The sequence below is a fragment of the Pinus tabuliformis genome, chromosome X (assembly GCF_031772625.1).
Source record: "Pinus tabuliformis cultivar Carrire ecotype Pingquan chromosome X, CPIR1, whole genome shotgun sequence".
NCBI classification, from domain to species: domain Eukaryota; kingdom Viridiplantae; phylum Streptophyta; class Pinopsida; order Pinales; family Pinaceae; genus Pinus; species Pinus tabuliformis.
The window spans coordinates 1,052,286,515-1,052,301,965 of record NC_142308.1 but is presented as its reverse complement, the minus strand read 5'-3'; the positions used below and the strand labels follow the sequence as shown (position 1 = coordinate 1,052,301,965).

At 38.0% G+C, this 15,451-nt stretch overlaps 2 protein-coding genes across 2 annotated transcripts; both read left to right on the top strand.

Annotated features, from left to right (window-relative positions):
• Positions 1-5,752: 5,752 nt before the first annotated feature.
• Positions 5,753-10,119, top strand: LOC149143425 (putative disease resistance protein At5g47280). The gene is made up of 5 exons (XM_089447229.1): positions 5,753-7,376; positions 7,478-7,890; positions 8,065-8,420; positions 8,641-8,912; positions 9,107-10,119. The coding sequence occupies exons 1-5, from the start codon at positions 6,632-6,634 to the stop codon at positions 9,940-9,942; spliced, it is 2,622 nt and encodes an 873-aa protein (XP_089303355.1). The 5' UTR covers positions 5,753-6,631; the 3' UTR covers positions 9,943-10,119.
• Positions 10,120-11,836: 1,717 nt separating this feature from the next.
• On the top strand, positions 11,837-14,307 carry LOC149143424 (alpha-galactosidase-like). The gene is made up of 6 exons (XM_089447230.1): positions 11,837-12,463; positions 12,616-12,698; positions 12,943-13,033; positions 13,135-13,184; positions 13,452-13,592; positions 13,734-14,307. Exons 1-6 carry the CDS (start codon positions 12,367-12,369, stop codon positions 13,827-13,829), a joined length of 558 nt encoding a protein of 185 aa, XP_089303356.1. The 5' UTR covers positions 11,837-12,366; the 3' UTR covers positions 13,830-14,307.
• The last annotated feature ends 1,144 nt before the right edge of the window (positions 14,308-15,451 follow it).

Genomic DNA, 15,451 nt, shown 5'->3' with positions numbered 1-15,451 from the left:
GATTTGTTTGGATAATTAACTCTGAACCTAGTTCAGGCCCCAACAAGCCAACATGACTCTTGAGACATCTTGCTCCCCCTTGCACCATACTTCATCTGTAGAATATCCCAAAACACTTTTTCACTTTTTACTTCACCAAATTCATTTAAAATGCTTGAAAGAATATTTTCATCCATCACTGATAAAATAAGATATAATGCAATTGCTCCTATCCTCTTATCATGGAAAATAAAAAATTCTTCTTGAACTTGATGGAACAACTTATCTGAACAAAGTCATTCTACCATTTAATTTGTCCAAGATTCAAAATTCATACTTGAAAAACATGACAAAAACAACATTAAGAATTTCAAAATTTCATCTATTTCTTCAATTTTTTCATTGATCTGGTCTAGTTCTGCATGATGATCCTCAAGTATGGGTTTTTCTACCAAAAACATTTAATATTTTTCTACGGCTTCTTCCCTTTGATTATTTCTCCTTAGCTATTTCAGTTCTCTCAGGAACTGTTTAATTTTCCTTTATCTTCCCATAACTGCTTTGCATGCTACCAGTCAACTCAACTCTGCACCTTCGATCTTCTTGTCTCATTATGAACTATTCTCCAACAAAGTGTAACAAATCTAATTGTGACAAAGCACTGAGGAACCACATGTCGAAGAATATGTAGCCCGAGGAGAGAAAACGTTATGTACACGACATTGATCTTGTGTAGGACTACAACGCAGTGCCTAACAATTCTATGAGTTAACGGCGAATTCTCAATCAACCTTTTGAACACTTTATGGCGGCACACCAAACTCCTTCACACTCGGTGACTCTTTCTCTCGGGTTACGATCTTCCTCTCTACACAAAGCGATGGCTCCCACAACTGGTTCTCAACTTCAAACCACAAGCTTAACTACACCTCCACACACAAGATGCATGTCAACTCCACGCAATTGTTTCACGCTTGATGCAGGTTTCTCCACACAACACTTAGCTATGCTCAATTTTTCCTTACACTCTGGCTAGCTTTGACTTCAGAATAACACCAGGCTCGGTTCTGCCTCTCATACACTACTCCATATTATCTCTAACAATAAGAAGGTTCACTCCCACAATTTTGGTAGCAATACACATGCGCTTAGCTCTAGTGCCACTACACTTCTCGCTCTTCTCTCCACATAGGTCTCTATTTGATCCCAGCAGCCACACCATAGGTTCCACACCACACAGGCTTGGCATTCAATGTCTTGACACAGGTCACCAACGTTTCTTATTTTTTTTCATGCAACAATAAAACTCACCGCACCAGTCTACACTCCATGCCTCCCCACTTCTACATGTGGCCCAATCATCAAGAAAACTCCTATGCACCTCCACGCCTCTTCCTAGCTTTACCTTACCACACACATTGAGCAACGCCAAACACAGGTCCGCCTCAAAAAATTATAGAAGTATGTGAGGCTAGCACACAAAAATCAGGTCAAAAAACCAAGCAACAGAATGCTAGCTCTAGTCCCATGCCAAATCTGGGATTGAACAACTTTCACAACTCTTCAAACAATGTTGGTAATCATAATCTTTAAATGACCCTCATTCTCAAATGCACAAGGACAGAAGATCAACAACACGGTCCAACCAATATGTTTTTCAATATCAAAGATGTTGGAGTGACCAGGCAATCTCAATATTGCACCTCAACACACCAAAGGGTCTGCACCTTTTTTTGAGGGTCGCATGTTTATTCCACGCTCACCACACACGTTGAAATTGATCCACTTTTACACCAAGGACAATATTGTAGACTCTTACCTTTGACAATTATGAATTCTAGACTGGATAGAACTTTGATGGATCTACAACTTAATCACAACTGCAGGGGGTCACTCTACCCTTCGATTTTAAAAAACACCTTCACTAACTTCCTCGCACAACTCCGTGCCACGAAACAACACGAACTACAGGTTACACCATTCAACACACATTCAATCAACAAAAATTTTCTCAACAACGATTAATAACTCTTCGTGGGATCTCTTATCCTCTATGCTTTTCAACACTCAGCTTTAAGAATGCTCGTCATCTTGTAGTTCCACACAAATTAATATTGGACCCTCAGACTAGGCAAGAGTGACGCTGCTTCCACCCACTTGTCTGCGCTACTCATGGTCTCATGAGCCTCCACTTTCTTGGCCTAACCATATATACTGCATACAATTAATCTTAGATCAACAGTAAGTTCTTCCCTAATGTTGGTCTTTTTATTTCTTTGCAGGCAGAATGGCCTTGAAGCCTCTTCTATGTATGCAAATTAAACCAACTTCTTGTTTCAGCGCAGTCATTGTCTCTACACTAGCAGCCTCAACGTGACAATGCCTCTTCTGGCTTAGCTCTACACTGGTGGTCACACCATTACAAGCAATGTGTAAGCCAAGGCACCAAATGCTCTCTTGCACTCCCACAACAGCTCCAACTCCAAGGCTCCAAATCTAGCCTCACATGTTGGCCACTTCTTACTCGTATAAGCTGGCTCCACGTGCAAAATAATCTTTGCGTTGCATGCTAGCATCCCTAGTGACATGAGGGATCAAGCAACGCTCACAACTCCTCCTCCAAACAACTAGGAGGTATCAATGCAAATCCACACATATGCACAGACATTCAACATACACAATACTCTAAGCCAATGAAATGGTTGATCCTTAAATAAATAATTTCACGCTCTTCGATCACAAGTTTAGTATCTGCCTTCAAGCATCCTCCAAGTGCAACCTCCAAGAAACCTCAAATTACTTTCGTACTTATGGTTAGTACAGTCCTTTCGGCCCTTCAAATGCTGCTTTCAAACTATGGTGTGATCCAACAATTCTTCAAACAAAGCTCTCCAAAATTGAACATCTAAGAAAAAACTCTTTGCACAAGATCTCAAATCTGGTGCAGTTCAACCAAATAGTAATCATTGTTGGCCACTCTTGGATGATCCAAGTTTCAACCAATACAATTCACACACCTGGGATCCTACCTCGGAATGCGCAACTATCCGCATGATCTATCAACACAACAACCCGTTGCTCAGTCACGGGGCTATAAAAAAGATGGCGTTGAAGCCTTCCTCGCGGCCACACAGGCTCCCGTCGCCACATTTTTACAAAGTCAATGCCTCTCCAACACAACATGAACACAATAACATGTACAATGTATACAAGCTCGAATTTCCAACACAAATGTGCCAATCTCGATGTCCTCCACCACCAGGTTCCAACATAGTGCACCAAGCTCAGCGTCCTCCTCATACAACGCCACAATCCCACGACACTGCTCCTAGTGTAACTATCCCACTCGCCAAAAAGTAACTAAGTTGAAACCCTCAACTTTGATACCATATCATAGGAGAACAATCAAACAAACCTTTGACAATTTCATTCCTAGGCATTGTAATTTATACAACTGGAGAATCTACAGAGGTTTCACTGACTATCATTTACTTTCTATGGATTCCTGTCAAGTATTAACTTTTACTGACTGTCATCGACGACTATAAACAATCATCCTATATTTTTGCCGTTGTTGGAGGAATGGTCGTGATTATTATTCTAACAAGAAAGAACTTGTATCTTTGGTAGGAAATCAACGATTGAAACCGAATCACACTTCATCATGGAATGTCCGGTTTATGAAGACATTCCTAATCAGTTTGAAAGTAATATGAAGGTGGACAGTTTGAGTGAGCTGTTTGAGAAAGCAAGGCTTAAAAAAACTGTAAATTCCTTAATCAAGATCCATGACAAAAAGACTACTTTAGAAGGAAACCTAAGAATGTAATGTTTTATTTGGTTTGGAGTTCTATGTCCCTTAGATGACTAGTTCTTGTGGTCTTCATTAAAATTCACTCCTTCCATTCTTCATTTAAAATCTCTCTTTTCGGAGGAAAATAGAAGTATTCCACATGAGACTGAAGATTTGTTGGCAGATATTCGTGGAGAAGGTCGGTGGTTGGGCAAGAAGAATACTTACTTGTCTTATTCCCAGACACTTGTTTATTTGTCCTGGCTGTGAGAATAGTTGGTTTCTAAGTTCCCGTTCTTATTGACCAAGTCTTAGTAGTAAAAGAACATATAACTTTGTCGTCTCATTGGTTCTAGTGGGCTTGTTGATAAGCCCTAGGGAATTCTCCAACCAAGTGTTAACAAATGGCATTGTTAACTTAAACAACATCGAGACTTGCCTTTAAATCAAACTAATGCAACATGAAGTACAGCTCATAGACTGTTACAGAGTACAAAGAATGCCTAAAATTTCACTGATAAATTTTTGCTAAATGGAGTTCACCCATGAGGTCCAAATTCTGTATGGAGATCGTTATTACTGACCTTGATTTAGTGCTCCAAGGGGCAGAAAATGGTCCAGAGACATAAAAGTTTAAGGGAATCCTCGTTTATCAACAAAGGATCTCATATGGATGACTACTAGTTGTAATTGGATTGGTGGAACTCTCTTTGATTGTGAAAATTGTATTGTATCTTTTTGCTTCAAACAAGTAGTGTTCCAGATCTTCTTTAGACCAAACATCGTAAACCACCAGAATTGTCTGATATGTACTTGAACTAAGATTTTTTGAAGAGTTTTCCGCGGTTGGTTGTGTGCATCCTCTTCGCTCTGGAAATCTTGCTTTTGGTGGTCGACTATCTTATCCCACATAGTGTTCAAAAGGCTCTTTACATTTGGAAATTGTTAAACGGTAATCATTAGGGGAATTTTGAGGTTTAAAATGGGTCTCTTAAGGAAATTATAAAATAATATTGGAAATAATAAAATAAGATTACATTACATCATCAAATTTTAGAGGAAAGAAAAAAAACTAACTATTTTTTGAACTCGTATTTTCAACGTATCTCCTTATGGATTTACTCAAATTTTGAGTGGAAACACTCATTGGATACATAATTTGATTTCTCATCCAAGGAGTACCCATGTTGCATACTTTCGATGGACCCTGCTACACGAAAAATGAGAAATACATTAAAAAAAACATGAATCATGTTTTTTTTAATGTATTTCTCATTTTTCGTGTAGCAGGGTCCATCGAAAGTATGCAACATGGGTATTCCTTGGATAATGAATTAAATTTTGCATCCAGTGGAAAAAGTAATTTTTTTTAATTATTTTTTAATGTTTTTTTCTTTTTACTTCAAAAATTGACATCATCATCTTCAATCCTATTGGTTCTTACAAAATTATTTTGGTTATACATTTTTCTTAGAAGGCTCATTTTAGACCTCAAAATTCCCCCAATAAGAAATTATTATTTGGCCAGAATGACATATATTTAGAGAGAATCTTAAAAAATACTAGTAATGTTTTTACCTAGAACTTGGGTACCGTTGCAAAGCATTGAATCGGTCCCACTCACCCATGTATCTCCTACGATATTAACATCATTCTGCGATAGAATTTGTTTCTCATGAAGAAAGATGAGGCAAGCTCGGGGAAATTATTTGATATACACCAAAGCTGTGTACAAATCATCAGAAGTCGATGTGAAAGACCATAGAGAAATGGAAATCAGGGTATAGACACTGCCTTATGAAGTGCAGGACAGAAACGAAGAAACGTCGAGGAAATTCTTCCATATAAAAGTCTGTGTGAAATTCGTGAGAAGTCAATGTGAAATAATTGAAAAATTATATAGAAAAGGAAATGGGCAGAGCTAGGAAGAAAGTGTGGAGAAATTCTTGAGTGGGGTATGAATTCAATAAGAAGAGGTACGGGAAAAAGAGATGAGCTGGAAATGGCAGAGATACGAAGAAGTGTGGAGAAGTTCTTAACTCTGCTGGAAAAAGAGATCTGCTTGTTGGTGGGAAATTAGCGGAAAAATTGAAAGAAAATAAAGAATTCCCGTGTGAACTGCAGCAGAGAGAGCTTGAAAAACTCGGGGAAATTCTTCGATATACACCAAACTTGTGTACAATTCCTGACAAGTCAATGTGAAACAAGTGAAAGACTATATAGAAAGGGATATCCGAGTAAAGATACTTCCGTGTGAAGCCCGGCACAGAGATGAAGAAATCTTCAGAGCTACGAAGAAAGTGTGGAGAATTTCTTGACTGTGGGGTATGAATAAGAAGAGGTACGAAGAAAGTGTGGAGAATTTCTTGTCTGTGGGGTATGAATAAGAAGAGGTACGGGAAAAAGACGTGTGCTGCAATTCGGTGCAGAGTTACGAAGAAAGTGTTGAGAAATTCTTAGAGCTGAAGAAAGCCTGGGAAAATTCTTCGATATACACCAAACCTGTGTAGAATTCATGAGAAGTCAAAGTGAAATAATTGAAAAAATATATAGAAACGGAAATCGGGGCTTAGCAATGAAGAAAGTGTGGAGAAATTGTTGTGTGCGGGGTATGAAATTTCATATCCCCCTTCTTTCCCAGAAATTAGTGGATTTAAGGCCCAAGTTTTCCTATAAAAATAGCCACAACCCTATATTTGAATCAAATATAGCTACCTTCGTCTTATCCCTTTCTTTCCCAGGAAAATAGTGGATTTAAAGCCCAAGTTTCCCTGTTTTAAAACAACTAGTGAGGCATTTGAGAGGGAGTTGGGACTTTCATTCTAAACACTTTTTAGGCAGGCATCCCTTTCTCGAATTATGTCTATCGTAGTTGAAGCTGTTACAAGCGTCCTTGTGGAGGAAGCATTGAAGGAAGCATTGAAGGGCCTGGTTAAAGTTTTTCGAATCACTGCTTCCAGCAAAACATGGGGTGAAGAACTGAAGGCAAATCTGTTGTTGCTGAAGCCTAGTGTTGATCAAATTTGCACGAACTTTTCAGACTCAGATTCTGAAACAGGGAAGGCGTTCAAACATTTTCAAGGCGTCCTGCAAGATGGCCTTAAATGCGTGGAAAAATCAGAGAGATTGTCGAGGATTGATATCCGCAGGTACGTATATGGAAGCAAAATCCCAAAGTTTCAAAAGTCAGTATACGATTTACTTGTTATTCTTGGGCCGCCCTTCCTCCACCTTGAATTGCAGGCATTAATCACAGCTGCCACAAATCTTGATCAACGAGTCGAACATATCGAACGTTTATTAGAAGATGGGGTTCGCAAAACAACCACAGCTGCCACAAATCTTGATCAACGAGTCGAACATATCGAACATTTATTAGAAAATGTGGTTCGCAAAATAACCAATGAGCAGACTTCTAATGCTTCCATCGACTGCACTTACCAAGCCCCGGATATGCCAAAATGTGTGGGTTTGGATGAACCTATCAATGTTGTTAGGCAGTTTCTGTTACTGAATGGTGTTAATCGCGTTGACGTAAGAGGGATGGGTGGGATCGGCAAAACCACCCTTGCATCAGCACTCTGCAACGATCCCCAAATCCAAGGTAACAACATTTCCACACTTTCTGAAATTGTTCTTCAAACATCCATTTTCTGTTGTCACTTTACGATAGATTGTACTGTTCATTCGCTTTTTTATTTTCAGGTTTCTTCCAAAAGAATATAGTGTTCATTACTGTTTCAGAGTCTCCAAATATGATGGAGCTTTTGAACGTTATGTGGGATAAGATAACCAAATCGACGAGGCCCAATTTCCAGAGCATAGAGGACGCACGCAACCAACTGCAGAAATTTCTTATTGTAAAAGTGCCTCGTCCAACTTTGGTCGTCTTGGATGATGTTTGGTCAAGATTGGATCTGGAAAACCTGTGGTTTAAAGCAGAAGGATACAAGACAATGATAACAACCAGATACAATTTCGGCATTCTACCTACAGATGGTATTCGTGTACATGACATGAAAAAGTTGAGTGACACTGATGCCCTGGAACTCTTCTGTTTCTCGGCCTTTGGTTGCCCTTTCATTCCACCAAGTCATGATGAAGAGCTTGTTAAACAGGTACTAATCATACTTACCATTCGTCATCTCACAAATGTTAAAATACTAATTTTGCTATAGATATCCAAATTCGTAACTTAAAAACCATTATGCGTTATAGAATTCTAGCCAAAGTTAGAAGTCATTGATTTATAAAGAAAGGGGTAAATACTTTAACTAGTTCTACATTTGTAGGTTGCAGCAGAGTGTGATGGTTTACCACTTGCTCTCAATATTATTGGAAGCGGTTTGCGCGGTGCGTTACCGCCAGATTGGAAAAGTGCTAAAGTTAAGCTTTCAAGAGCAGAACATATTGATAAATTTCACAGAGATGCCGTCCTTAATTGCTTGAAAAGAAGTATAGATTTCCTTGATGATCAGTTAAAGGAGTGCTTTTTGGACTTGGGGGCATTTCCCAAAGGAAGAAAGTTCAGCGTAGATTCATTATTGGACATTTGGGTATATGTCCGCGGGATAGATCGGGACATTGCCTTTGCGGTATTGTTAGAACTTGCAAGGCGAAATCTCCTAGTTCTCACACGCGATCCAGGGTACGAACTTGTTTAGATTTACAGCCTTGTATAAATTTGTTTTAATCTTCTTCATACTTGGATCTCAACATAAAGTCTTATGATAGTGTCATCCATTTAAAGCTTGAGTTTCTTTACACGATTTCGAAAAGAATTAGAAACCAGGAGGCGAAGATATATCAAGGGGCATTTGAGTTCACCATTATTGTTTGTCTAATACAACCATCTTTCGATGTTTTAGGAATCCAGCCATCTCATATAACTGTTCCCCAGCGCTCTCTCTTTCTCAACATGACGTAACCCAATGCGTTAGGAGTCCAGCCATTTCATATGGCTGTTCCTCGGAGCTTTTTTTCTCTCAGCATGATATAATGCGGGATTTAGCGTGGAATCTAACACGCCAGGATAGTAAGAGGATTTTCATACGCGGCAACGAGGCCAGACATACCAAAGAATATCCAAATACTCGCAAAGATGAGTCATCAGGGTTTCAGTTTCTTTCAATTCAGACAGGTCAGGCCGTTCCTGAAAATTTCTTTCTCGCTTTGCCACTCTGAACAACAAATAGCTATTAGTTTAATTTTCTAGCTTTACAAATTTAATGATTAATTATTAGTTTAACTTTCTAGTTTTCAGAACTTATTAAGGTGTTTGATAAGCATTTTTTAAATAATTAATCACGAAGTTTGCATTTCTGGGACATGTAGGTGAAATGGAAAACAGGGATTTGAATAGAATTGATTTTGATGAGGTCGAAGCTTTGGCTTTGTTCTTTACCGCAAGTGAATACTCATTTCCAGAGTTTATATGTAGCATGCGAAATCTGAAAGTTGTTATGATACACAATTACAGTTCAAAGCGTGCCTTACTTCACGGGCTGAAAGACTTTCTTTCATTTACTCAGATTAAGTCTGTGCTACTTGAAAGGTTGATCGTGCCTTCCCTTTATGAGTACTGTACGGCCTGGGAGAGTTTGGAAAAGTTTTGTGTCTGCCTGTGTGAGGACTCAAAAAAAATGACACCATTAGACATGGAATATCTCTTAAAGTTTCCGAGAATTGAAGAAATTAATGTTGATCACTGTAGTGATTTGAAGGAATTGCCAGGGAAAATATGCAATTTAACAGACATTAAAAAGTTGTCCGTCACGAATTGCCATCTTATCCAAGAGTTACCTGAGCACTTGGGGAATTTGAGATCATTGAAGCTATTGAGTTTGTCTGCATGTCTGAGCTTGTCAAAGCTTCCACCTTCCATTTGCAACCTTCGTGAACTAAAATTTCTCGATATTTCACAGTGCAGGGGTTTGAAGTGCTTTCCCAGCGAATTTTATCAGCTATCAAATCTAGAGACGCTGGACATGAGGGGTTGTGAAAAACTAAAGAAGCTACCTGAAGGAGTAATCAAACTTGGATCTTTAAAGCATATAATCTGTGATGAGAACACTAAACGACAGTGGCTGTCTATCAAAGACTCTGCCATGCCTAAACTCACAGTTGTCGTTGTTGAAGAACGCTTTGAATTGGACTGGCTTTACAATTAACAAAGTTCATGAGACATCTTCTTCCCTTCTGCAACACCTTTAGTCTGTTAGCCTCAACAAAGTTCAGGAGACATCTTCTTGCCTTCTGCAACACCTTTACTCTGTTAGCCTCTGTTCCTGAATTGTGTAATTTGAAATGAACGATGATTACTTCTAATAATGGGATATTTTACAGTATCGTGTTTCCAGAATTTAGGATCATCTATGGGTTGGAGTGGTTTATATAATTGTTAAACTGAAGTCAATGAGGTAAAGTTCATGTGATACCCTTACTATGTCCATATTTCTCGAATAAGCTGTGATACATATATTATCAGAGAAAATACTCACACAAAGAGCTCATCGATTCCATTACATACACTGAAATTTATACCTAAAGTTAGTCGTAGAAATTACAGTGAGTTTTCTGACTACTAATTGTTTCTTATTTAGATTGGCCTATTATCTCTAAGGAGATAAGGATCGACACGGACGGTCTAAAATTAGTACTTGTGGTGGTTATCTCTAACATTTCCTCTTAATCACAGTTAATATCTAAATGTTAATTCACTTGCTGATCTATCTAAGTGTCAATTAGCGACCTTCTTTGTTACAGTATATTGGTGAAAATTTTTCTTGAATTTGTTGCTCCAAAAATTCAACTTGTTTCTTCTTCTTACTCCATGTTATTAACTCTGGATATCACTTCTTGCTACAAAGAAGACGATACCAATTCATTTCTAACCATTTCAGCAAACTCACTTCCATCATCAAATATTCATTAGTGTTGTTCAATGGACTGCTTTGGGTAAAAACTGTTAATTCTCTTGAACACGCTCTTGTGTCCTCCTGTATTTGTGGCGCTCTCAATCCCATCTTGCCTTGGTCATCGCTTTGGATCTTCAACAAATCACTGACTCAACTGGTTACACATTTTTCTAAAGCTGATGGATTGCAAAGCGTTCCAGTTAGTTAGGGTTAGCAGGCTACTGATCCAAATCCAAATCCGAAACCTTAATTTTTAAGGTCACAGCCAAGGGATCTACTGCACAGTCATTTGACTGCTTAGACTACTAAAGCATACATACTCTATCTCTTCTCTGCACAGTGATTTGACTGCTAAGTCTACTAAAGCATACATACTCTATCCCCTCTGGTTTTAAACCTGTGACTTTTTTAGGAAGAAACACATGCTATTAACTATTAAACCTACACAAGTTATATATTAGACCTACTCAAATTGCAAGTTATATATATCTCACTATAAAAATTGCATATATCTAACTATAAATTTTAGTATAAAAAAGTCAATCCAGTAAAAAAAAAAGATATCCTTGAAACCTACTCAATTGTAAATAAAACATATTACATATTATATGGATTGTATGTTTGATGCCTTTTTAATCCATTTAAATGGTATTTAATGTTACTTATTTAAAAAATCAATTCAAGGAATTGATCTTTTCCTTATAATCATTAGAGTTACCTTTAATTAACGTGTTTCAATTACCAGTTAATTATCTTATTTCAAGAGTGTTTCATAAAATATCTCTTATTTAGAAGTGAAGATAATAGCTTTGAATTGATCTTTTCCTTATAATTATTAGAGTTGCATCTTCAATTATCTGTTAATTATCTTATTTCAAGAGTGTTTCATAAAAGATCTCTTATTAGTCCCTGTCATTTGGCAATGGCATGGGACTATAGTAATCGGAATCATGATTTTTAGCATTAATTCATTTAACGAGTATGCAGTTTATACACTGAGTTTACGACGTATACAACCAATTTCATCTGTTAACTATATGACAATTTATTTCATCATCTTATTTGGCCTCTTCCCGAGGAGGAGAGGCCAAAAGCATATGTTATTTTCGACTTCTGTTGTTTTTATTATTTGGGAAGTGGAGAGTAATGCTAGCATTAGTTTTACCGTTATTAAATGTTATGAAATGTTGTACTATGGTATTATAAGTTAAAGTCATTTGTGGGTTGAAGTTGCCAGGTGGTGAACTGTTGAAGTTGCCCAGTGGCAAATGCATGTTGTTGCTGTGTCTGGTTAATGGTTGAAGTTGCTTGCTGTGGTGTGCTTGTTGCGGTGTCTGGTTTATTTGCAGAGGCAACTATATGAAAGTGCAAATACTAGATCCCATCTATCCAACGTGATTCCCCGGTATGGGCGGTACTCAGGCAGTGATATGAAAGTGAAAATCTCAATATGAAAGTGCAAATCTCAGGCAGCGATATGAAAGTGCAAATCCCAGAGCCCATCTACCCAACGCGATTCCCAGGTATGGGCGGTTCTATGAGCAGAAGGCCAGTAGATCCACAAAGGGTAGTGTAGACCCAGTATGGGCAGTTCTATGAGCAGAAGGCTGGTAGATCCGCAAAGGGTAGTGTAGACCCGTAGTTTGGCAGAGAGGAGGGACTCGCCTTGTGGCTTTCATGAGTATTCTAACTGTAGCTTGTTTCTCCAGCATGGCGTCTCACGCTGACCACAATGACCAATGGGCAGCTTATGCAGGGCCTGGTGGATGGAATGGTAAATTACAACTTTATTGATATTATATAAATTGTGTTGACAGGGAAACTTTTGACCATCACTACAAACAAAGCTTTTTTCTGCTTATATTTCATGATAAATTTCAACCTCTTACCAATTTGAGTTTTGTTTTTGGTCATTGCTGGAATCAGATCCCGACATGTTGGAGGTTGGAAATGGCAATATGAGCATTGCAGAATACCGGTCACACTTCAGCATATGGGCTTTGATCAAGGTAACAAATGGTAGTGCATAAAACTGAAAACAACTCAAAACAGTTGATCGCTAGAACAAAACAAAATATGAACAATAACAGAATGAAACAGAATAGGAACAATAACAGAACAAAACAGAGTATGCATAGCAGAATTCACGGAGTCAATAAATTACTCTCTTTTATATATAGACACACTGTAGAATGCAAACATTTTAATTTCAATGTTTCATGTTGATTTAGTTAGCAATCTTATATCCTGCAGGCACCCCTTCTGATTGGATGTGATATAAGGTCTGCAACCTCAGAAACACTAGAGATTCTGAGCAACAGGGAAGTCATTAGTGTTAACCAAGGTCAGATTTATAAAATCGTTTAAAACAAGTATTTTTTAGTATGAATTTCAAAATATATTCTGAGTTGATTGATATCTTCCTACTCTTATGGATTTGTACAGACCCATTAGGAGTTCAAGGGAAGAAAGTCAGCCAGCAAGGGCATCTTGAGGTATGTGATTCTTGTTGGTTGAATATTTAACTTATGTGAAGATGGATTCTGTCTCAACGTTCTATGTATTATATGTACCATGAATAATATCAAACTTTGTGGAGTCTCAGATTATGTCGAAATGTATGCACAGTTTCCATATTTGTATGTACTACCTTTCTTATGCTTTTTATGCATTTTCTCTTTTGGGCCTTTAATGTTAAAATATATACTGTAATTTTGACATATTTTCTCTCAATGTCTTTTTGAACATATAAATAACTGCAGGTATGGGCTGGGCCAATGTCCAATAACAGAGTTGTTGTAATCCTGTGGAATAGAGGCGGTTCACAAGCTGCTATAACTGCCAGTTGGGGAGACATTGGCCTTCCCTCCAATGCCATGGTTCAAGCTAGAGATTTGTGGGCTGTATGGCTGTTTTTTCTTCCTCTTTATTATATTTCTCATTACATTATTTTCATCAAAATCGTTACCGTTAGCGGATTTCACTTTCACATTTAGGAAAATTATGGAGTGATTATGACACCTTATCTCGTTTTAACATTGCAGCATTCATACCTTCCATCAAATTTACAAGGCAATCTCACATCAACTGTTGATTCACATGCCGTCAAAATGTACATTCTAACGCCGACCTCGGGCTAAACTCACAGGAAAGCGGACAATTCTACAGATGAGGACCAAGAACTACAAAAGGAATTGTAGTTTAAGATTATATGGTTTATTCCATGATTGCTATGAAAAACCTTATGTATGAATAGACTTTATAACAAAGCTCATACTTCAGCTAATAGATAAAGGCTTTATAAAAAAGTTCATACTTTAACTAATAGATAAAGGATAGATAAAGGACATAAAACAAGGAGCGGAAAGAACAACTCATACCGCTTAGACCGAGACTAAGATTCGGAATGGAAGCTGCAAACTCGACCAAGACTAAGATTCGGAATGGAAGCTGCAAACTCTATGATTTTCGCATGGAGAATCTTCATCTGGTTTTGGAACTTAGTAAATGGCCGCAACTAAAACGGATAATGGATTCTCCGTAGCAGAAGACGCACTCCTTGACACTCCCTCTATTGAATGAGTTTTCACGAGAAGCTGGGAGCTATTTTAAACCTTTGAATTTTGTTTGAATCTGGTTTTCATGAGAAGTTGGAGCTATTTTAAACCTTTGAATTTTATTTGAATCTGGTTTAGGATCAATCACTAAATACAAGTACTTTGGCTGTGTCTCGCACGAAAGGCGGGTTATGAAAACCATACCTAAGAACGAGCCTGCTATAGCCACGCCTTTTCTCTTGCCCTTCCAGCTACTCTTTCTTATTAAACTAGTAGTAATGGTTAAACCCCTATTCATACTCTTGCTTAAACCCCTATTTATGCTCTTGTTGCTTCTGAGATGTGCCCAAGTAGCGCCTAACCCATTATAATTCTTGCCCATTAGTTCTTGCTGCGATAGGGCCTCTAGCTTCATAGGCCCTTCCTATCCCTCCCTGTTACTTAGCACCTTCCTATCCTTCCCTGTTACTTAGCACTTGACCCATTAATTCTTGCTGCAATACGGCTCTCTAATACGACCTTCTAGCTTGACCAATTCCTACTCTCATAGGCCCTTGCTATCCTTCCATGTTACCTTCCCTGTTATTATAGGTAGCGCCCAAGAGTAAATAGAAAGTTAAGCTATTGAATAACGCTTGATTTTTCCCCTTAAATTCCTTTAGAGGACTTTTTGAAGCTATTCTTTACCTACCCAAGGGCGATTTCAACTTGCAGGAAAGCACTTCGAATTGGAAGGGTCAATTCAACAGGGCAGGGTGTGGTGTACTTGTGAAAGTATGCAGGCATGGTTACCATGTGTCGAAAACATCTAATATCATTGTGTTAAATGTGGCACTTTGATTTATATTTATTAATAACAATTTTTTTATTTTTTTTTTTAATTTAAATACTTTACTAAGTTTTGAGATTCAGCTTGTAATTCATGTTTAGGCGGATTAATAACAAGAAGGATTTCAGACTCTAATTACTGCTATTTTGATGGCGCAGAACCACTGATCGTATTCCTAAGCACTCTCACCAATGATCTGCTTGATCTCCTTCAGTTTGGAGTAGCTCTGTTTCTCCAAGTTAGGCATTTGGAACTTGGCATTTCTGTACAAATAATTTCTAATCTATTCTGCTTTTCTCTGCTTTGCATGTTCTCCCCACCCAAATGTACTAATGTCCACACTATTTTGCAATTACACTAAATCAACAGGTGGAGG

Bases quoted from the DNA above. Each gene is read 5' to 3' on its own strand.
- LOC149143425 (XM_089447229.1), top strand. From the start codon at position 6,632: ATGTCTATCGTAGTTGAAGCTGTTACAAGCGTCCTTGTGGAGGAAGCA. The intron at 7,377-7,477 runs GTAACAACATTT...TTTTATTTTCAG, and splicing joins CAACGATCCCCAAATCCAAG to GTTTCTTCCAAAAGAATATA. The intron at 8,913-9,106 runs GTCAGGCCGTTC...TGGGACATGTAG, and splicing joins GTTTCTTTCAATTCAGACAG to GTGAAATGGAAAACAGGGAT.
- LOC149143424 (XM_089447230.1), top strand. From the start codon at position 12,367: ATGAGTATTCTAACTGTAGCTTGTTTCTCCAGCATGGCGTCTCACGCT. The intron at 12,699-12,942 runs GTAACAAATGGT...TATATCCTGCAG, and splicing joins GCATATGGGCTTTGATCAAG to GCACCCCTTCTGATTGGATG. The intron at 13,593-13,733 runs GTATGGCTGTTT...TTAACATTGCAG, and splicing joins AAGCTAGAGATTTGTGGGCT to CATTCATACCTTCCATCAAA.